The sequence below is a fragment of the Naegleria gruberi genome, assembly GCF_000004985.1.
Source record: "Naegleria gruberi genomic scaffold NAEGRscaffold_31, whole genome shotgun sequence".
NCBI classification, from domain to species: domain Eukaryota; phylum Heterolobosea; class Eutetramitea; order Acrasida; family Naegleriidae; genus Naegleria; species Naegleria gruberi.
The window spans coordinates 63603-85979 of NW_003163296.1; the positions used below are offsets into that span (position 1 = coordinate 63603).

The following is a 22377-nucleotide window of genomic DNA, read 5'->3' on the forward strand; positions in this document are numbered from 1 at the left end:
AGCGCAGGAGCATTTTGTCCCTTTTTAGATCGCAATAAACACCAGAAAAAATTAGAGTCATCTATGGACTCTTGTTAACTTGTAAAATTATCTAACTACTTGATATTAAAATCGGAATGCCAAAGAAGAAAAGAGTACAATCTAAAAATTCTCCATCGTCGTCTGATGATAGTTCTGGAGATTCTGATGAAGAAAGACCAACTATTAAAAATAAGGCTAAAAGGAAGAAGGTGGCCTCTTTTGTTGACTTTACTACAACTGATGAGTTTTTGAATGGACTAAGTGATGCTGTTTATTTTAGCAGATTACCATATGAAAAACTAAGTGTGGAAGAAATTAAAGATTTAGACATTTCATACGCCTTAGAATGTAATGAAGAATATTTAGCTGTCAGAAATACCATATTATTTATGTGGAGGAAAAATATTACAGAATGGATTGATTGCGATAAATTACTTGAAATTATACCAAGGCTAAAATTCTTCAAAAATATCAAATCAGACTCTGCTCAATTTGCAAAGATAATTATTAACACTTATCAATTTCTCAATAGACATGGATATATTAATTATGGATTTTTATCAAAATCAAAATATCCAAATGGTATTACTACTAACCTAAAAATCAACCATTATAAAATGTTGGATAAATTACCAGTGAATAATCAAAAAGATAGAAAGCATATAGTGGTAATAGGAGCTGGATTTTCAGGAATTTTTGCAGCTAAACAATTAATTTCATTTGGATACAGAGTTACATTAATAGAGGCTAGAAACAGACCAGGTGGGAGAGTGTTAACAGATTTTTCATGGACAGATGATTCTCCAGTTGATATCGGAGCATCAATTGTTACATGTAGTGCCGCTTCTCCTGTAGTTGGTGTAGCAGAACAAACTCAAATCAAATTGAAAAATATTGGTAAAGAAGATCAACTTTTTCAATCTAATGGACAAATACTACCTAAAGATTTGGATGATAAATATCAAAGAGCATTTAATGATATTTTGGATAAAGTATGTTCCCTTAAACAACCAGGCTTTGAAAATGAAAGAGAGGAATATAGAAGAGATGTTCATAAGGGATTTATTGACAGCCATCCAAAGGATATGACAGATGAATCACGAATTGGCAAAACAGACATGTCACTCGGATACGCAATGGATAAAATGACTGAAAAAATTGTAAATGAAGCACCTGAAAGTGAAAGAAAAACTATGCAGGAGGTTCTTCAATGGCATACAGCCAACTTGGATTATGGAGTTGGTCACGATATAGAATCTGCTTCATTATATTTTTGGGATCAGGATGATATTTATGAACTTGGTGGAGAACATTTGTTTGTCAAGAAAGGATTTTCCTCAATGATAGATGCACTTTGCAATGATGCTCAGGAATTGGACAAATATATAGAATATAACCAAATGGTAGTTGGTGTTGATTACTCAAATCCAGATATTGTAAGAGTCAAGACCAAGAAAACTCCAGAAACCACAGGAATTCATAGGAACCCAATTGGAAAATCAAAGCAGCTAAAAGAAGGCAAACTGGATACTAATGCTGATGATTTTGAATATGACTGTGATGCTGTACTTACGACTGTTCCTTTAGGAGTTCTTCAGGGTAAAAGTCCACTAAATATTTGCACCTTTAATCCACCACTTCCTGAATGGAAAACTAACTCGATTAACAAATTAGGATTTGGCCTTTTGAATAAGATCATCTTGGAATTCGATTATGTTTTTTGGCAACAAGATCACTTTTATTTTGGACTAACGCATGAAGATCCATCAGAAAGAGGTTTTTGCTATTTATTCTGGAATTTATATCCTTTAACCAAAAAGCCTATACTTTGTGGTTTGGTAACTGGAAAGGCTGCTTATGCAATAGAGGAAAATGAGAGTAATTTGGAATATATCAAGTCAAAAGTTATGAAATATTTGAGAAAATCCTTCTCATGGAGTACAAACTTACCCGATCCAAAGAAAATTATGAGAACCAACTGGTATCATGATCCTTTCAGTACTGGTTCCTATAGCTACGTTAGAATGGGAGCTAAGGGAGAAGAATACGACTTGTTGGCTGAAACTATTGATAATAGAGTTTATTTTGGAGGAGAGCACACTTGTAGAAAATTCCCAGCAACTGTTATGGGAGCTGTAATTAGTGGACTGAGAGAGGCCGCCAAGATTGACAAATATTTTAATGGACTATTGTTTAAAAAACAGAATAAGACCCAAGACCAAGACCAACAGGAGAGTGTTACATCTAGTCTAAAGCCAAAGGGTGATATCTTAATACCTTCAAACCCTACTGAAATGTCACAAATAATGAAACCTGTTCCTGCAAATCAGAGAGGATGGAGAAGACATTTGAATGCGTCAATTTTAAAGGACCCAGCCCAATTCCCTTTTCCAGTTCAAAACGTTGGCTTCAAACCTCCACTTCCTGGTTTTTTTCAATTTCCACTAATTTCTATGGGTTTTAATCCACAAAACCAAACTAAGAAACCTCTAAACCTACAACAAAATATCAATGGCCAGCAAACCCCTCAAAAACCAACAGAATAGAAGGACACTAATTTTAGAATTCAATGACGTAACAAATAATTTAAAAAATGGCAGATATTGTTCTTCCAGATACTCACTATGATGCCATCATTGTCGGAACTGGTATCGAAGAGAGTTTAATTGCTGCATCGTTGAGTAGAGCTGGAAAACGAGTACTTCACTTGGATTTAAACGATAGTTATGGTGGTCATTTTAGTACAGTGAATCCATCTGAATTAAACGAATATGTTCATGTAAAATCTTTTGATTCTGATGTTCCGGAACCTTTTTATCAAAATCCATTCTCTCAAATTAATTTTAAAATTATTGATGATTTAAATATTTCTCTTCAAAGAAAGACAATGATTGACTTGTGTGGATTGCATGTTTTATATTGTAGAGGACCTATGGTAGAATTATTAATTCAATCTGGTATTGCTAGATATTTAGAATTTAGATGTTTGGATTCTGTTTTAATGTTTGACAAGGAGCATTCCACTAACCCATTTAAAAATGTTGTAAAATCTGAAGATGAATTTTCACTTGTGGATGTTTCTCAATTGTTTCAAGCAGTTCCAACAACAAAGGGTGAAGTTTTTAAAACCAAGTTTATTTCTCTCAAGGAAAAGAATAGACTTGTAAAGTTTATTAACTTTTGTGTCAATCTATCCACTCAGGAAGAAGAAATGAAAACCTATAAGGAATTTGAAAATGAATCATTTGATTTATTTTTGAGCAAGACACAACTGTTGGGAGACGAACAAAGCTTTGAAAAATTGAGAGATATTGTTGTTCATGCTTTGGCTTTATTAGATTCTCCAATTGGAATAACCACTAAACAAGTTATGAGTAGAGTACAATATTTCATTTCAAGTTTAGGTAGATTTGGAAATGGAGGAGCTTTCCTTTATCCATTATATGGACAAAGTGAGCTTGTACAAGCATTTTGTAGAGTTGGTGCCGTTTATGGTGGTGTATATGTTTTGAGAAGAGGAATTCATAGTGTAAAACTTGTTGAAAATGCTCACTATCAAGCTGAGCCTGTAAATATCGATCAAAATGAAGAGAAAAACTCAGACCCAACAGATGAAACTACCGATAGACCAGTAATTTATTCTAAAGAAAAGGTTGTGATTGAAGTTGGAAGTGGAGTTCAAACATTTACTTGTGATCATTTGGTAATGAACAGAGATTCTTGTCCAAGTGATACCAGTAGCACAGATGACGATTTACTTTTGAAGTTTGTTGTAGTTACTGAATCTCCATTGTTCAATTCAATTGCCAACACTATTGCAGTTATTCCTAGTGGTACAATTTCAATTGTTGCCTCTGATGAAACAATCGTAAAACAACCATGTGCTATTTATTTGAATCAATTAGATTACTCAAGTTGTGTCGTTCCTAGAGGAAAGTACATGATCTCCCTTCAAACAAGAATTCCTTCAGACATTAGAAAATCCAATTCAGAGGTAGAAAGTCTTGTAATCAAAATGTTACAAACATGTGTAGACAGATTTATCAAGAACATTGAAAATGAGGAAAATATTGTATTCTCAACTTTATATAAGCAATCAATTCGTAAGGGAAGTTTTTCATTCTCTCAAGAATTGGACAGTAAGATTCATTTCTGCAATGATGCTAATCATGATGTCATGCAATTAGAAAGTGGAATGACAGAACATGTTAAGGCTATCTTTAAGGCTATTGCAGGTGAAGATGTTGAATTCCTCGCAAAGATTCCTGATCCAAACAAGAGCGATAGAGACGAAGAAGATGAGCTCTACGATGAAACCACTAAATTGTTGGGAATTGAAAAGTCCAAAGTTGTGCAACCTCCCAACACAACAGCACAACAATGGAGGAGCAAAATTTGGGAGGCGATAACCAACAACAAGATGAAATCAAAGATAACAATAACCCAGCAACACCTGCTGCTGATCATGAAAATGTTGCTGTTTCTGCTTCTGATGAAAATAATAATATTGAGCAAGAACAACCTCAACAACAAGACGACTCTGAAGGTACCAAAACAACAGAAAAATAAAGGAGTTTTTTCCCGCCAATTTGCCATCCAATTACGATACAAAAAAATGCGAAGATCATCATCAGGGTCAAATATTGCTTCCTCATCTTATCGATCGAATACATCAAACTCTGATAGTGATGAGGATTTAAAAAAACCAAATAACAAATTGATGAGAAATTCTATTATTCAAAGTGTAATATCTGAGGCGAGAAGTATAGTAGAGACAGAGGAAATTCTTAGGCCCTCAATAGCAAGGCCATCACGACCATATACACCTCGGGATTGTGAGAGAAGATTATTTATTGAAAATGAATACACTTCGCGGCCCACCTCAGCTGTATCAATCTCCAGCACTTTTGATTTTTCTCACCGAAATATTGGTTCATCAAGTGGTACGCGGGATGAAACAAACCCAGAAATTACCCGAGTGGGTTCTGGTAGCAGAAAGAAGGTAAGTAAACTTTATTAAGATTTATTGGATAAATGGTTGTAATAGAAACCTTCATCATCAAGCTCCAAAAGAACAGGAAGTAGTAAAAGTAGTAGAAGTGATTTGGAAAAAGAGGAAACACATATTCATGAGCAAGGAACAAGTGACAAAGTGTGGAATTCAATAGAAACAATTCTTGGCTCTTTGGAACAATGCGAAGACGAAGATGCTCTTATGGACTCCTTGGACTCGATATTATTGCTGGTTGATAAACTTAAAACAGTCCACAATCCAGTTGAAGATGAAAAGAAGATTAATTTCATTGGAAGACTGTCAAAATACATAGACATAGAAAACGGGCCTCGAGCTGTTAAATGTTGTTCTATAATTTTAAGAGTTACCACCTTTGGTTACCAGATACTACATATTTGTAAAATACTATTCAAGATTAGCAAACAAGAAAAAAATGACAAAGTATTTAAGGATGACAGTATTATTGCACCCTTGGTTAGATTGTTAAATCAAGAATTTTCAACCGATAATTATTCCGTTTCTTGGGAGATTTTACTGTTTACAATTGGTACATTGAAAAACATTTCATATGATAATTTCAATCAAAAACTGCTGATCAAACACAACACCATTTCACTCCTTTCTTTACTCCTTTCGTCAGCACTTAGAGAGCTGAAAACTGGAAATATGGAAAAGGTAAACAAACAAGCTCAGCTTTTAGTTCAGATTATGGCCACATTGAGAAACTTGGCCATGAAGACTGGAACTTTTAAACAATTTTTTGAGTATAATGTGATTGATAATATTCATATTTTGATGAATGCCCTAATGTCTCACTCAGAGTTTATACATAACTCTACTAGAGTTTTAAGCAAACTTTCTTTAGATGAAACGTGTACAGAAGAAATGAGAAAGATCTCAACCTTAAAATCATGTTTAATTAATGTTATGAAAGAGCACAAGAAACACAAACCAATAGTTGTGCGAGTTACCTTTATTCTAGGAAACATTACATTCCAGGATTACTCAGACCAAGAACTCTTTGATGAAAAAACAGAAATTCCTTTCTTGTTAGACCTTTTAGATCTTTACTCAATCGAAGATGAAAGAAATACTAGTGCAGAAAATGTAAAGAAGGAAACTGAGGATTTATTGACAAAATTAATAAGGTTGATTGCAAATATTTCGATGGATGAGCACCAAGGAAGAATAGTCGCTCAAAGTAAACAAGTAACTAGGTTGATTGAAATAATAGAAAGAAAGAAAGTTCAAGATTCTGAAGAGCTTATTTTGAATACACTAAGATGCATTACCAATCTTTCGTTTTATGCTTTTAGTGACACAGCAAGTCCTTTATATACATTCAGAGTTAAGCTTGCTTCCCTTCTTTCTCCACTTCTCTTCCATGATTTGACAGATGTTGTCTACGAAGCTACAAGAACATTCGGTAATCTTTCTCAAGACTCAAGTGTTCGGGAATACATTACCAAATCTAGAATTGATGAAGCTTTAATAATAATGGTTGAACATGGCAATACGGATATTGTATATGCTGTTTGTGGAGTACTTGTTAATATGACTTCAGACCCAAGGGGTATTAAAGCAATCCAGGAGCATGGTGTAATTGAAAAATTACTAGACGTACTGGAGAAGTGTAATGTTTCACTAGCTTTAGTAATTTTGAAGATTATCCATAACATTTGTCTTAACAATGAGGCTTTTGGAGAAAATTCAAAAATTTACTCTGACTATGATTTGGAACATTTAGATATGTTACTAAATGATATTCTCAACCATGAATATGATCACGAAGAAATGAACGAGCAAGAAGTATCCATGTTGAGAGATTTGTCAAGTGTTGCTCAAGAATTACAATATATTCTTTCTAAATAAATTAATTCATATATTATTGATTCTTATCAGTTGTAATTTGAAGCGGATCCTTCTCAATTTCAATATTTATATCCTTAAAATCACAATTACTCTTTCTAAAAATCTCTGTTACTTGTTTTAATATTTCCTTTTCACTACTTTGTACATTGATTAATATCTTTAAACTTCCTACATTTGAGTTTGATTTCAAAACCCAAAAGTGTGGATTACTAACATTAATAACTCCATCAATATCCAGTATTTCTTTAATGCATTCATTAATAGAATATTCGTATTGAATAGGTGTTCTTTGAAGTAAAACTCTACTAGAATTAGAAATTAAAGGGAAGCTAGTATAAAGAATCATAATTGAAATAATTAAAGAACAAATTGGATCAGCAATATACCATCCAAAATATTGTACAATTAATGTTGATACAATAACACCAATACTTCCCAGAGCATCAGCAATCATGTGAAGATAGACACCATAAATATTTTCATCATGTTGATGGTGATGATGAGAACATGAATCACCTTCATCGGAATGATGTTGATCATGGAAATAAATTACACCATACATATTTACACCAAATCCTAGTATCGAAACTAATAACAATTGTTGAGTATGAACAATAGGCGGATCAATTAGCCTATGAATTGATTCAATTAAAATATAAATCGAAATAAACACAAGTAAAATTCCATTAATAAATCCAGATAAATATTCATATCTAACATATCCATAGGAATATATGTGATTTGACTTCCATTTTGACATTATTGATCCATATAAACCAATAATTAAAGCAGCACAATCAAAAAACATGTGTGCAGAATCGGAAATTAATCCCAACGAATTATTATATATTCCAAAAGCCAACTCTACAAACATAAACAATAAATTAACAAGAATAAAATAAAATAAATATCTAGTGTCCTTATTCGCATAGATATGTGTATTAAACATATCGGAGAGAAAATTAGGTGATGATGATTTCATTTTTTTCTTATGGTCATGTCATCTTATGAAATTATCATCATCTTTAATCAATAATAATTCATTCACAATACTATTAGCAACAACAACAACTTGATAAGAGAACTCTCTCAATTGCCCTCTCTTTTGCGAGACAAATTTAAAAAACTTACGGTTACATTCAAGTTTTAAAAAAAAGAGAAAACACAACTATTGAGGGCAAAGATTTTTCAAACAAATGTCGTTGTTTGATTCATCATTTAGAGCCACATCGATGGTAGTCTCCCCTCATCGGTATGGTTTATTTAATAAGAGAAATGATGAGGATGAGGATAGTGTTTTTGGAGAACGTATTGAGGTTGATTATGATACAGATAGTGCCTCATCCGAAGAAGAGAGTTATGGAAGTGGACCAAGAAGTTTCATCAGTACAAAAAGCTCAAACGGAGAGTCATTGATACTCAATGATGGTGATTCCAGTGCCTTGGATTTAACCTCTAGCTTGGACTTGGAGAGGAAGAGTCCTGCTTCTCCTCTATTTAAATCCATCCTCAATACATCACCTCAACATTATAATCCAAAGAATGATCCGAGTACCACCTCTTTAGGTTTACCAGCACATATAATTGTTTCTAAGAATTCAAGTGAGGATGATATTAAAACAACAACGAAAACAATTGAGGATGAAGATTACGCATGTTTTCGTTTACTAGGATTGTACAAACATCAGGTCACCCCACATGATTTGCTGCTGAAATTATTCGATATTTTTGGAAGTACAGATTATACTGACAATACTATTGAAGCTAAGAAGAAATTAACTTTCAGGTCTGCAGCTATTGCAGTTACAATGTCTGCAATGCTCAAATCAAAACAACCACAACCAGAATCTGGCTCTGAACACAGACATCACTCAAAACATGCAGCAGCAATTAGTAATATTCACAAGAAAATTAGAGAATCTATTAATGGAAAAACAGGGGATGACAAGGGTTCACCACAATATTTGGAAAAGGTCAGGAAAAGAATTGGCTATGTTCCTAAGAAGCATATGAAAATGATGATGAAGCAAGAGCAAGAGAAAAAGGAGGTGAAAAAGGATAATAATATTGAGGACGAAACATTTAATAAGTACAAAATTTTGCAAAACCAACATCAAAAACAAAAGAACAAGTACAGTAATGTTAAAAAGAGAATCAAATACTTGAAATTTAAGAATATTATGTTGGAATCCACTATTTATATGAAAGATAAGAATAATTCTTTAGAGTCCGTACTTGGTTACTCAACTAAGGTTATTTACGAGAATCCATTTATTGATTTCAATACATGCCTAAACCATATAACTACACTGGCAAAGATTAGATTTCCTGAAATGGAGAAAAATTCTTTAGAAATGTGCTCAACCAGTCTTCTTTATCCTTATGTTTTAAATATGATGAAAAGAGCTCTGAAATTAGTGAATAATTTCTCAAAATGGATAACAGACGATCCCAACGTTTCATCTTTATTCCATTATTATAGACCTCCCCTTCTAAGGATTTTTAACTTATTTATCAAAATGGATAATGAAGAAAAACAAACTGAAGCTGTGGATATTTTTAAGACAAACAACACTATGAATATTGATGCATTCCTCAATTTTTGCACTGTATTTTCAATTACACCAAATATGATTCCTGAACAAGTGGCAAAAAAGATATTCCACAATATTCTGAAAGAGAAACACAGCTCGTTTCTTTCTAAAAAATCATCCAATCAGATTAGAACGGTGGTAATTGGAGATTTTCTTGAAATTTTGGCTAGGCTGGCTAGTAACTTTTCGTATCAATTTGAGGATCTATTGAAACAATGTCAATATTTATTGGACCATTTAGAGGAGAATTATTATTTGTTGTTTGGCGAGTACATGTCAAAGGAAAGGAAAAGAAGCTATCTCACTAAGAATCAACCTGAAAACAATCTCAATATAACAAAATCTAGCTTTGATGAAGCCACCATCCTCAGAAAGAAATCCGTATCTGTGAACAGCTCAGTAGATTTCTATCAAACAACTACAGCCCATGTAGAAGAAAAGAAAATACCCTCTATACTAAGAACTGTAAATACACAAAGGAGTGTAAAAAAGCCTCCAAAGAGGGATTTTATCAAAACCGAACAAGACTTGGTTGACTATATTGGTGAGGATAGATTCAGAATGATGGATAGTAGCAGAACTCTGCACAAGGTTTTTGCTCTGTATTGTAAGGATAAGCAAGGCAATTGGTCTTGTAAAGACTTTCTTAACTTTCTGGAAGATTATGCAATCGATAAGAGAATTAAGAAATTTCAACAATTTCTAAATCTAAGATATGAAGACGAAGAACTGTTCGACGATTTGGGTCTTCCAGTAGTCGATGAAAGATATCTTACCGCTCAGTTTAAATCGAAATCATTTGACAGCTCTCTTTCAAGAGTTAAGCTGTACGCTCTTTTCCATGATGTTTATGAAGAGAAGGTTAAGTCACTCTCTTCAAAAGATACATTTTCTTTATTCCTTGATAGAGTATTTAGTAAGAGTAATTATCTCAAAGCTGTAGAAAAAGTTAGAGAACGAAATTTACAAAAGATGAAGGATCCTTCTTCAATCCTCGAGACATCTAATCCCAACACCTCTGTTTCTTCTTTAAATTTAAGCTCGATTTCACTAAATATGAGCTCTAGCTTAATATCCATAGAGCGTGTTCGACCTTCGACATCAACAAGCATTTCAGCGCAAGAGAGTCGCCAATTCTTCACAACCAGAGTTTTCAGACAATTCAACTTGTTGAAGGGATGTAAAATTGTAGCATATGTGGAAAACAGAAAGGGTTGTGTAATGAAATCAGATAATGGTATTTTGCCAACCTCATTTGATTTGAATATGGTAATCAAAGACAAATTTGTGGAGCGAGAGTTGCTTTCTCATCTAACAGTTTGTGAAACATTTAATCAACTTGTAGATAGATTACTCATGATTGGATACGATATACAAAGTAAGTGTGGAGATCACTGCATTCAAGGAAGTATTAAGTGTTTGAGATTTTGTAAGAGAAAGACACTCGACCCTGTTGGATGTATTTTTGAAATGAAAGGTCAATTCTCATCCCTTCTCTATCAACCCACTCTCGGTGATTTAATTAGAACTGATTGTGGTCTGACATTGTATGACTTAGACCCTTCCAACATTTTATTTAACAATCTTTTGAAACTTTACAAGGAAAGCATTTGTATTGATGAATTAACTCATGCAATACGTGATTTAGGTTTTGACATTGTCAATGTTAAATTTTGTTGATAAAATCTCAAATTGATTCGGCAATTAATCTCACAAATCTTTGTTAAATTTGCTCATGTAATTTTTAAAAGAAAATGTTGAATAGTTTCATCTTTATCTTTTCAATTACTTTTTTGATTTCTTATTTTTTGTGGATGGTTCTTCTGCTTTTCTCTTGGTTGATTTCTTGATCAATTGTCCAGATTCTAAAAAGAAAGCCCACATTATAAATTCTTCATTTGATTTGGTTTTAGTTTGATAGTATTTGAAACGTTTGTCAATATCTTTACACACTTTCACACATGACTTGTAAATGGGTTTGTGTTGTTCGAATAAATCTTCTTTAGCGCTTGGTGTTTTGTGAATCCATTCCAGTAATTCTGTTACGAATTTAAAAGTTGAGCTTTCGGTAAAGGACGAATTTTTAAAACATTCAACAATAGTTGGATCCAAACGTGGAGATATCTCACTGAGTGCTTCAAGTTTTTCCAAAATAATGGATTTTCCATTGCTAAATAGCGTAAATAGTCCCATTTCAACTCCTTTAATAAAATCAGAAAAGGGTATATTTTCCAATAATTTTCCAGGGTCATAACCATTAATCAAATCATTTCTCTTTAAAAAATCAAATATATCTTTGCTTGATTCTCCAATATCAGCATCACCTAGATTCTTATAGGCTAAAGAACACTGAAACTTTTGTTGAGATTTTACAACTAATATCTTAATTGGTTCACGATCACGAAAAGAAATAGAGCTAACTTTTGGAAGGGGGTCTTTTGTGATTATATCTACTTTTTCACCAAGTACAATATTACAAAAGTCAATCTTATCATAGTTTTCCAGATAGTGTGAAAGTAATGCTCCTTGAATATAAAAGTTGCAACCATTTTGGCAATCAAATACTATTACATTTTTGAGCTTTTCTAATTTTTTCATGGTTGGTGTGACAGTTTTCTCAACTAATTCAGTAAAAGCTCTAAAGTTGTTTTGGGATGATTTTGTTCGTGAACTAAATCTAGAATATACATATCTGTTTCTCGTGTCATTTTCAATCTTATCAAAGTTCAAAATAATTTGGGGTAACCAATACTGTGAAAAACCACCTCTAGAATCCCAATCTGTTATAAATTCACATTGAGAAATAACAAGTGTTTCAACTTGTGTCAATTCAATTGCTCTAACAATTTCATTAGTAACTGTCATATTACATAATGTAATTCTCCTCACACCTCTGCATCTATCAAGTATTTTCAACAAGTCAGTATATTCCATTTTACTTGGATTGATATATCCTATATTCGAATCAGTTAAAAGACATCTCACCTATCAACCTACCAAAATTTAAATGTAAATTATAACGTGGATCACTAGCTGCTCTTTCCATCAAATAATTTAGAATTTCATTCCATGTTCTATTCACCCGAGAGAGTTTGAAAAAGAAAGGAAGCATCGGAAGGAAGGAAAGAATTTCATAGAATATTTCCATTGGTAAATCTTCCCATGATGAAGTTGGGACTGATGAGGTTTCGGCCAAGTGTATCTCAGTTTCTAGTTGCGCCATTTTTTTTCTTGGTATTTGTGGATTGTTGTAAAGTTTATCAAGTTAAAACCGTAAGATTTTTAAATATCAAATTTTGTATAGAAATTAGTTAATTAACATTCTTAAATTGAAAAATCTCTTTTTATCAATGTTGTAATACAGTTTGTGTTGAATAAGGTGAAGGATCACTCGCGCATTTCCACCAACCAATTTCGAAAGGGAGGATGCTGTAGAAGCGGGTTGCTATTTTGTTCATTGCTCCGGTTTTGGTCTTTTTGATTCTTTCAACATAATGATGAATGCTCAAAACAACAAAAGCGCCTCTCTTCAATATTATTAAAAAGAATATATGAGCACCTCAGCAACAAACAATAGCAACAACATCAACACAGCACCTCCTCCATCAGTAGCAGAACAATTATCATCATCAGATCAAAAGGGGAGCAGCAGCAACAATAAACAATCGTCATCAAGAGTACAAAAAACCTCATCAATTATTAATATTATTTGTACAGCTTACGCCAGTTTAGCCTTCTTTTCTTTATGGATTCCAGCCTACTTTTGTTCAGTTCTTACCAACAAAATAACAAACCTCTTTGGATGGGATGTTCAAAAATCACTAACAAGTGTGTTTATGAGATGGAGTAGTAGAATTGCAGTTAAATTAAATCCATTTTGGACAGTTAGAACAATGAGCACCGACAAGGCACCTAAAGAAAATGGAAGATATGTGTTTATTTGTAATCATCAAAGTAATATGGATCCTATTCTGATAAATAGTGTGTTTAGATATAATGCCAAGTGGGTTTCAAAGGATTCAATTTTTAATGTTCCATTCGGTAAGTTTGTTATAAGGTTGACTTGCAATTAAATCAAAATTAAATAGGAGGATATATGATGAAGCATTGTGGTGACATTCCATTATCATTCAGTTCTGCTAATGTAGAAGATACAACTACTGAAAAACAAAGTGCCAAGAATTGCATGTCTAAATGTAAGGAATGGCTCGAATTGGACGTACCAATTTTCATGTTCCCTGAAGGAAGAAGATCTAATGATGGTGAACTTTTGGAATTCAAGAAGGGAGCTTTTATTTTGGCAAAACAAACTGATGCCAAGATTGTACCTTGTGCAATTCATGGAACTAAGGATATTTGGCCTGTTGGAATTGATTTGCCTGGACCTGGTAAATGCATGTTTGTAATTGGAGATGTATTTGATTCTAAAGATTTTAAGGATGTGGATGAATTGACCAATTATTCAAAGCAAAAAGTTTTGGAACTCCAACAAATTGCTAAAAAGGAGTGTGCAAAGCTTTAATTTATAAACGTTATAAAAGTGAAATAACTGTTAGAAAGATTCGTAGCAATAAATAGTTTAACTTTATCTATTTTTCATGATTTAGAAGTCGCTTAAAGAGAATATCCTTGAAGGTTGACACATTGTCAAATCTTTTGATATCAAACCTGTGTTCAACTCTTTCCAATAATTTCCATAAATAAATATCAGCCCAACTCATTTGCCCACCAACTAGAAAACCATCTGTTTCTGGAGAAAGAAGGTTTTCTAAATATTGAAACAGTTCTTCTAGATCTGATGCAGATATTTCATCTTGTTTCAACAAGTCGCTAAATATTTCAACAAACTCATCCGAAAGTGTTGCATCATTAAGTGTCTCTGTCGGATACAGCTTTGCCAATCTTGCTAAATATCTACCAATTGTACTGGAATGAAGATTCGAATAATGAGCATTGAGAAAATGACCACTCTCCTTCTTTTGATTAATCAAATCCTCTTCCTCTTTTGAGTGAAATCGAATGGAAATTCCACTCATTTGGGCCATAGTTTCAAAAACACCTTTGAAATTAGAGTGTCTATTAGATATTGTCAAACCTTTCATTTTTTAATTAAGATACAAAGAATAAAAAACCAAATTAATAGAATTTCTTTTTTTAATTAATTTACTTTCTAGCAACTGATATCCAGTTGTACAAAATTTAATAACCTCCTTGTTCTCCAAAGATATTAATAATTTGAGCATTATTTGGATTTGGAGTTCCAATAATTTCTGAATGCTCAGATTTAATCCATCCCCAAAGATAATCAGCCATCAAAGATTGACCAGGTTGACTAAGATGGAAACCATCGAATGGTTCAATTAAATCTTTTGGTTGACCACCTTGTTTAACCCACATTTGGACAACTTCCTTCAATGGGAATTCATGATAGTACATCTTAAAGTTCTTGAAAGAGTATTTTTGAATAATCTTATCATAAACAGTTGAAAGCAAAGCAGCTTGAGCACTAGTAATATTACGAATAGTACCATTAGTATTCATCCAACCATAACATGGATTAGATTCCAAACAATTCAAATAATCATACATTTGTGGATATGAAACACCGAGTGGATGCATTTGATCCTTTAGGAATTCAAACAAAAAACCACCTTGAGCCATACCAACAAAGACTACACTTGAACCAGCAGGTAAAGTTTGTTCCAAATAATTCAATGTAACCAAAACGTTAGCTTCAAATTCCTCAGGTGTTGTAAAGTCCAAACTGTGACTTGGAGCACAAACGTCATTACCAACAAGAGCATAGAATGCAAGAACAGGTTGATCATTCTTTTGATCTCTCTTGTAAGTTAAAGAAATATCCTTCATAGCACCAGTTCTAGCACCATTAACAGCAATTGTAGCATAATCTCTATGCATACATCTATTGTGATTTCTCATATGTTTGTAAATTGATGAAGAAAGACCAGGAGTCAAATCAGAGAATGTATCATTCAAAAATCCAGTACCCCATGAAAGCATTGGCCAATCAGCTTCATTAGTAATAATTTCCCACAATTGCTTATAAGTATCAGCAGTCATGTATTTTGGTTCAAAAAGTTGTGGTGGAATTCTAAAGTGAGCTGAGAGAGAATCACCAAAAACGACAACACCCTTTGTTTGAGTACTATTACAGAACATATCTTCATAACTCTTACCACTCTTATCATAACCAAATACACCATTACAATTATGATCATAAAGTGGAGATAAACTTGAAGTCTTTCTTCCAGGATAAATAGCAGCATTGTTATCATTACAATCCTTTCCTCTCCATGCAGATCCTCTGAATGCAAATTCTGTAGAGTAAGTATCACCATCAATGTCAACAAGTGGTGTGTGATCACTCAATGATTTAACAATTGGTCCAGCAATAATATCAAAGAATTCCTTAATCCAATCAATCTTGCCACTAAATCTTGTTGTTGTCCTTTTAGAGCTATATTTAGTTTGACCTGGTTTGAATAATGTACATTGTGGATATTCCTTGCATGGTCCTAATTCTCTGCAAATGATATCAGGAGTTTGTTTTTCTTCGAACATTTTGATCAAAGTTTGAGCTTCAACTGCAACGAAAACTTTGCAAAATGATGAAAGTTTATCTGGGAGAATTGAACACCATTCACTCAAAGATTTTTCAATTGGTTGTTCTTTATAATTGACATAACTTTCTATTGATCTGAAAACTATTGTACAGCCCACACATTTGGCTCCTTCGCTAGCTCTTGTTTGATGACTCAAATAGAGTAACACAACGACAAGGCTTGCCATCATGAGCGTCACTGCAGAGGAGAGAACTGATCTCTTCCCTCCTCGATTATTGTTGTGTGTTTGTTGCATTTTTTTGAAGTATCACTTATTCGTTGTTGTGAAACCTAACTCCTTGATTCACTCCACAATAATAGAAGAATATTTTCATAATATGAAGAGTTTATTCTTCCGTTGTTACATCTATTGGTTTCTTCTTGCTGTCAATGAAGCAATAGAGATTACAATAATGTCTTGGTTTAGAAAAGACCAGTTAAATACTCCTTGACATTTAATAAGTAGGGCCTTATGGATTCTTAATAAGGTTTTCATAAGCTGAAAATATCTTAACCATTGATTTTACGTCTTGATGGATTGTTATTCAATAAGCATGCATTGATTTTACTGTTGTTGGACACAATTGAAAACTGACCTCTTGAAATTTTCCTTTCAACAAATGATCTTATTGGTACGTAATAACGAGGGCACACAATCAGGAAGCTAAACCCGCCAAATAATAGATCTTATCAAAGGCTCTATTCTTAGTAAAACGAGAGAATACCAAGAATAAGAATCTTAATTCAATCCATCACTTGAAGTGTTGTAGATGGAGAACTCACTGTAAGCCAGCTAACACATTATCCAGGTTGCAAGCAAAGCAAATGGTGTTGCTCGGATTGTTGTTCTTAAAATAAGTTGTTGGCTTTTTTTTAATTTCATCACTTCAAAAAAATTGGAAGAATACAACATCAAGGATTACTCTTTGCTTGCTCAATTCGTCATCAATTTTATACATTGTACAATAATATAAATGTCTACAACAATTACTTTAAAGTGGAACAAGTCAACTTTTGACAATGTCGAAATTGGGGATTTAAAAACTGGTTTAGATTTCAAGAAGAAATGTCAAGAATTAACTGGTGTTCATCCTGATAGACAAAAAATCATGGGTTTGGGAGCTGGTATCTTGAAAGATAATCAAGAATTGAGTGCTGTTAAAGTTAAGGCTGGTCAACTTGTTAGAATGATGGGGTCTGCTGATGAATTACCAGAACCACCAAAGGAAAAAACAGTTTTTATCGAAGATACTGCTAAAGAAAATGGTGATGGTGAAGTGGTAAGTAATTTTGATTCCGATCACAAATATTCATTTCCTCTTAGCAATATTATCCAGCTGGTTTGGAAAATTTAGGAAATACTTGTTATATGAATTCTGCCCTTGAAAGCTTTAGATACGTTCCAGAATTGAGAGAAGCTATTGAACATTTTGATGGATCGTCTGTTAGTGAATTGTTGGAAAAGGATAAGGAAATTGCCTCTGAATTGAAATCATTGTATAAGAGATTGGATACTGCTAATGATTCTATTTCACCAATTACATTTTTAGAAGCTTTCAGAAAGGCTTATCCACAATTTGCTGAAAAGGAACGTACTGAATTGGGAGAATTTTATTCTCAACAAGACTCTGATGAATTTATTACTAATTTATTAGGATCTTTGGAAAATATGCTCAAAACTAGTGATCGTAATGTTGTCAAGGATTTATTCGAAGGTGAATTTGATGTCAAGTAAGTTATATTCGAAAGTACTTGTTACTTATATTGCTTTTACAGACTTCAATGTACAGAATGTGAAGAAGCTCCAACTGTCACAAAGGAAGCTTGGAAGAAACTTTCATGCTTTATCTCACAACAAGTAAGCAATTTACCTTATGGATTACAAAAGAGTTTAGATGGTACTTTGGAAAAAGAATCTCCAACTCTTGGTAAAACTGCTGTATATACTAAAACTCAAAGAATTTCCAAATTGCCAAATTATTTGGTTGTTAACTTTGTTCGTTTCTTCTGGAAGCAAAAGCAACAAGTTAAGGCTAAGGTTTTGAGAGATGTCGCCTTCCCATCTGTTTTGGATACTTTTGAATTGTGTACTGATGAATACAAGAATAAGTTGAAGGAAACAAGAGAAAAGATGAGATTGGACCGAGAGGAAGAAATGAAAAAGAAGAAGGAAGAACAATTAAATAATTTGGGACAACAAGCCAAGAAGCAAAAGACTGAAGAAACTGACAAGACACCACTTTATCAAGTCAATGATAGTGGTTGGTTTGAATTGTGTGCTGTAGTTACTCACAAGGGTAGAGCAGCCAACGAAGGTCACTACGTTGCTTGGGTTAAGAATGATGCTGGACAATGGTTGCAATTTAACGATGATGATGTCACTGCTGTTACTGAGGAAGAAGTCAAGAAATTGAGTGGTGGTGGAGATTGGCATACTGCTTATTTGTGTCTCTATCGTAAAGCACGTAAACTCAATTTATAAATCATTTACATTTTGTCATCACTCTTATTGTCACGATTCAAAAAGAACTTGGTTTATTAAGGTTGTATTGAATTACAATCTCGATCCTCGACTTATATCACTCATGGTGTATGAATTATTAAAATCTAAATCCTGATCTTGCGACCACTTGTGTGAAATCCACAACTTGAAATCTCTTGGATCAATAAACAAATTCATACGAAATGACTCAATGAATGACTCTCTACTTGCTAATAATGATCCCATCGTATTGCCTCCCCCACCAAATATCATATTCCAAAATCCATCATTCTTCTTTTGTGATGGATTTTGCATGCCATAAGCATTCTGAACCTTTTGATTGTCTCTAATGAAAAATGTAAGCTTTTTACAATCACACTCAACTGGCAATGCTTCCTCTGAATGAACCAGCATGATATTAAGATAATCATTGAATTTCTCTACCAAAATTTGATTAATACAGTCGAACTGTTCTGTTGAAAGGGCAATTTCACAACTATTACAATTTGTAATGTTGAAAACAACTAGGAAATTATCACAATTCCACACTTGAAAACAAACTCCAACATTGTCCTCAATGAAGCAACCAAGATACTTTTCATTGAAAAACAATCCTTCTAAATCCACAAGTTTGCATCCAGAGTAAATATTTTCCATCAAATTCTTGTAACTTTGAAAATTGGTTACAGATCTTGGATTTAACTTTTGTTTTTGTGTAACACTCAATCCACTCAAAAGTGAAATGATGTTAAGATTGTGTCTTGAGGGTATCATTCCACATGCATCTGCAAACGCCGAGTTTCTGTCATCTATCAACATACAATATTGAATGTCAAGTTTCAATTGTAGTTGAGTAAATAGCGAATTGAAAACTGAAAATAAACTTGATGGTATAGATGTAAAATTCTCAACCTTATAAACAAGTGCTATTCTAATTTTCTTATTTTGAAACCTAATCTCTCCTACTGTGAATGCAACTCCAAATATATCAAAATCATTCAAAGAACAGTTTTTCGTGTGGTTTCGTCCATTATCAATCTCCATGTTTGATTGATAATGCATCTTGAGCACAAACTTTTCACTCACCACATCCAAATTATGACACGGCATGAACCCCAAATCAGTTTCCAATGTTAAAACATTGGCAATATTTGCATCATCCTCCTCTTGTATGACATTCCACTCCCTATCCATAAATAAATGTTGATGAGGTTGATGTTCTAATAGAGAATCCACCAATTGTTTAATTTTATTGGCTTTTGGGAGAATCCTCTTGTTGTTGTTAAGTGAAGAAGCTGCCGGTGGAGAGACAGTATCAGGACATGAAGAGCTCACTGTTTTAAATGTAGATGTGCTGCTGGTTTGATGATGATGTGGCGATGAGGAAGTTGAAGACCACATAATATCTTGTGTTTTCTTTTTATTGATTGTTGAGTATTATGCTATCCTAGATTGATGAAAGCTTATTGGAATCGTCTTTTTTCCGCTCATTTTCTATTATGTTACATTCATGTAATAACAAGTACCACTTGTATCCATTGTGTGAAGGGGATTCCAGTACAGATCGATTTTAATTGACATTCATTCTCCCAAATCAGGTCATTGGATCAAACACAATTTTCCATTACATGAATTAAACTGTTAAATAGGGTGGTGTAAATCTTATCGTGATAAGTTTTTATGGATTTGTTGTTGTATTGATTAATTATTATTGTAAAAATTAACAATCATTTTGGCGCCATTTTTTAAAGTTTGATAAAAATTTAAAAAAATAATGCAAGACAATAATTTATTGTTTTCTGGTAATAATTCTAGCAGAAAACATGCTTCTATTAAATCACAGAGTGAAATATCCTATTCACAGAGGAAAAATAATCGGATTGACTTGCAAAAACAAGCACATAAACAAAAGAGAAATCAATTATTGGAGCAATTAAAAAGAAGAAAGGTTTCCGACACTGTAAATGATGATGCCACCCAAGGAAGTGATTATGTATATAATATTGGAGTATTTTGCAATGTTTTACTTTCACAAGAGTCTTCAATTCCTCAAAAAATCAATGCAATGAAACAATCGAGAATTATCTTGTCAAAATGTGATCCCGATACTTTGACAAATATTTTGGAAAAGAATGATCAATTTATTAATCTATTACATCAATATTTAACTTGTAAATATTCCGAGTTGCAGTTGGAATCTGCATGGTGCATTACAAATATAGCTGCTATGAAGGATGAAAGTGTTTCATTTTGCATTCCTACTCTGATACAATTGATTTCAAATTCATTCTTGGATGTGGTATTACAAGAACAGTGTATATGGGCTCTTGGAAATATTTCTCTGGGATTTTATAATAATACTCCTCTATCGACTGTTATTATACAGAATGGTGCTATTCAATATCTGTCTAATACTATCAGAACATGTAGAGCCAAAGAAATTCTCAAAACAACTTTATGGTGCGTATCGAATATTATTAGAAACGAGATTTTACATATGAAACACAATACACCAGAACATAATCAGCAAATATTTGGATGTCTTGGTCAACTGTATGAACCAATAATTTACCAATTACTGAAAAGAAATTTGAGTGATGATGGAAACATTTCAGATTTGTTATATGTGTTAAGCTATTTAACTGCTTATCCTCTCACTGACATGAGCAACTCTACAAATTTTGTTCAAATATTTATCAAATATTTAACCCCACAAAAACAAGAATTTATAACACCAATTATACGGATTATTGGAAATATATTTTGCTCTTACAACTTATTTTCAGCATTGGATCAGAACTTATCTTTAGAATTAATGAACTTGTTGTCTAACATTCCAGATAAAAACAAGGAATGGTGCTACATGATGGGAAATATATCTTCGTATGAGGAAATCAATGAGATTCTCATTCAACAATATCACCTTCTTAATATTGTAATAGATACTCTCAAAATAGCCATCAATTCTGATATTTCGAACAATAGCGAATTGGTGCGTGAGACTGTCTATACTATAATCAACCTGACAACAGCTAATCATAACAAATACCTAACTAAGGAAATATTGGAACTGATTCAACGAGTAGCTCAAACCTATACATTTGACGAGAATGAAAATAATCAACAATTCAAAATGGTTCTTACACAATTCTTCGACTATGCTTCCAGATTACAATAAAAAAAATGCAAACATAAATATGGAGCAACATATTTTAATTGATGGGAAAATTAATTATGAATTGGATGAGTTGTGTTCTAACCTTGCTCTTCATCATGAACAATATAAAGAAGGAATAACAAAAATTAAGAGATGGGAGGAAGCCAAGTTTTTAAAGGATCAAGACTTTCAAGTACCAGAAAAACCTTCACTTGATGAATTAGAAAAGGAGGAATTACGATTTGAATGTGAGAGTGATGTCCTCCCGAATTATGCTATACCATCTTCATCTTCTAGAAGAGATTTAGAAATAATTTTAAATCAAATTCTTTCGATTATTAGATCGGATCATGAATTTAAAAAGTGGATTATTGAACAGGCACTCTCCTTCATTTCTAAAAATTTTAAATCATTATTAATTGATAATTTCCTTGAAGTAATTCAGAATTTATTTGAATTACATGTGAAAAAAACAAAACCAAATCAAGATGATGTATTTATTGAAACTAGAGTCCAAGAGAGTATTTGGAAAACAATTTTATTTGATATGAAAGAGAATCACGCGGAGGATGGGATACTGATTGACATGTCTTTAACATTTTTATATTTGAGAA

At 32.9% G+C, this 22377-nt stretch overlaps 10 protein-coding genes across 10 annotated transcripts; 5 read left to right on the plus strand and 5 right to left on the minus strand.

Annotated features, from left to right (window-relative positions):
- Nucleotides 1-116: 116 nt before the first annotated feature.
- On the plus strand, nt 117-6907 carry NAEGRDRAFT_49917 (uncharacterized protein; the record flags this gene model as incomplete). Its single annotated transcript, XM_002675801.1, has 3 exons — nt 117-2448; nt 2637-4999; nt 5069-6907. 3 exons carry the CDS (start codon nt 117-119, stop codon nt 6905-6907), a joined length of 6534 nt encoding a protein of 2177 aa, XP_002675847.1.
- Nucleotides 6908-6920: 13 nt separating this feature from the next.
- Nucleotides 6921-7856, minus strand: NAEGRDRAFT_60718 (uncharacterized protein; the record flags this gene model as incomplete). Its single annotated transcript, XM_002675879.1, has 1 exon — nt 6921-7856. The coding sequence occupies one exon, from the start codon at nt 7854-7856 to the stop codon at nt 6921-6923; it is 936 nt and encodes a 311-aa protein (XP_002675925.1).
- Nucleotides 7857-8103: 247 nt separating this feature from the next.
- On the plus strand, nt 8104-11181 carry NAEGRDRAFT_68839 (uncharacterized protein; the record flags this gene model as incomplete). Its single annotated transcript, XM_002675802.1, has 1 exon — nt 8104-11181. One exon carries the CDS (start codon nt 8104-8106, stop codon nt 11179-11181), a length of 3078 nt encoding a protein of 1025 aa, XP_002675848.1.
- Nucleotides 11182-11247: 66 nt separating this feature from the next.
- Nucleotides 11248-12728, minus strand: NAEGRDRAFT_80126 (uncharacterized protein). The gene is made up of 2 exons (XM_002675880.1): nt 12499-12728; nt 11248-12455 (listed from the first exon to the last, which is right to left on the minus strand). Exons 1-2 carry the CDS (start codon nt 12722-12724, stop codon nt 11287-11289), a joined length of 1395 nt encoding a protein of 464 aa, XP_002675926.1. The 5' UTR covers nt 12725-12728; the 3' UTR covers nt 11248-11286.
- A 390-nt stretch (nt 12729-13118) lies between these two features.
- On the plus strand, nt 13119-14095 carry NAEGRDRAFT_37029 (1-acyl-sn-glycerol-3-phosphate acyltransferase). The gene is made up of 2 exons (XM_002675803.1): nt 13119-13542; nt 13590-14095. Exons 1-2 carry the CDS (start codon nt 13338-13340, stop codon nt 14021-14023), a joined length of 639 nt encoding a protein of 212 aa, XP_002675849.1. The 5' UTR covers nt 13119-13337; the 3' UTR covers nt 14024-14095.
- On the minus strand, nt 14091-14603 carry NAEGRDRAFT_68842 (uncharacterized protein; the record flags this gene model as incomplete). Its single annotated transcript, XM_002675881.1, has 1 exon — nt 14091-14603. One exon carries the CDS (start codon nt 14601-14603, stop codon nt 14091-14093), a length of 513 nt encoding a protein of 170 aa, XP_002675927.1.
- A 36-nt stretch (nt 14604-14639) lies between these two features.
- NAEGRDRAFT_82645 (uncharacterized protein) lies at nt 14640-16379 on the minus strand. The gene has a single exon (XM_002675882.1). It carries the CDS (start codon nt 16312-16314, stop codon nt 14701-14703), a length of 1614 nt encoding a protein of 537 aa, XP_002675928.1. The 5' UTR covers nt 16315-16379; the 3' UTR covers nt 14640-14700.
- A 648-nt stretch (nt 16380-17027) lies between these two features.
- NAEGRDRAFT_83194 (ubiquitin hydrolase) lies at nt 17028-18606 on the plus strand (the record flags this gene model as incomplete). Its single annotated transcript, XM_002675804.1, is given in 4 exon segments — nt 17028-17404; nt 17449-17820; nt 17840-17850; nt 17874-18606. The coding sequence occupies 4 exon segments, from the start codon at nt 17099-17101 to the stop codon at nt 18604-18606; spliced, it is 1422 nt and encodes a 473-aa protein (XP_002675850.1). The 5' UTR covers nt 17028-17098.
- Nucleotides 18607-18678: 72 nt separating this feature from the next.
- On the minus strand, nt 18679-20007 carry NAEGRDRAFT_49921 (uncharacterized protein; the record flags this gene model as incomplete). The annotated part of the gene is made up of 1 exon (XM_002675883.1): nt 18679-20007. The coding sequence occupies one exon, from the start codon at nt 20005-20007 to the stop codon at nt 18679-18681; it is 1329 nt and encodes a 442-aa protein (XP_002675929.1).
- A 373-nt stretch (nt 20008-20380) lies between these two features.
- On the plus strand, nt 20381-21784 carry NAEGRDRAFT_68846 (uncharacterized protein; the record flags this gene model as incomplete). The annotated part of the gene is made up of 1 exon (XM_002675805.1): nt 20381-21784. The coding sequence occupies one exon, from the start codon at nt 20381-20383 to the stop codon at nt 21782-21784; it is 1404 nt and encodes a 467-aa protein (XP_002675851.1).
- Between the last annotated feature and the right edge of the window lie 593 nt (nt 21785-22377).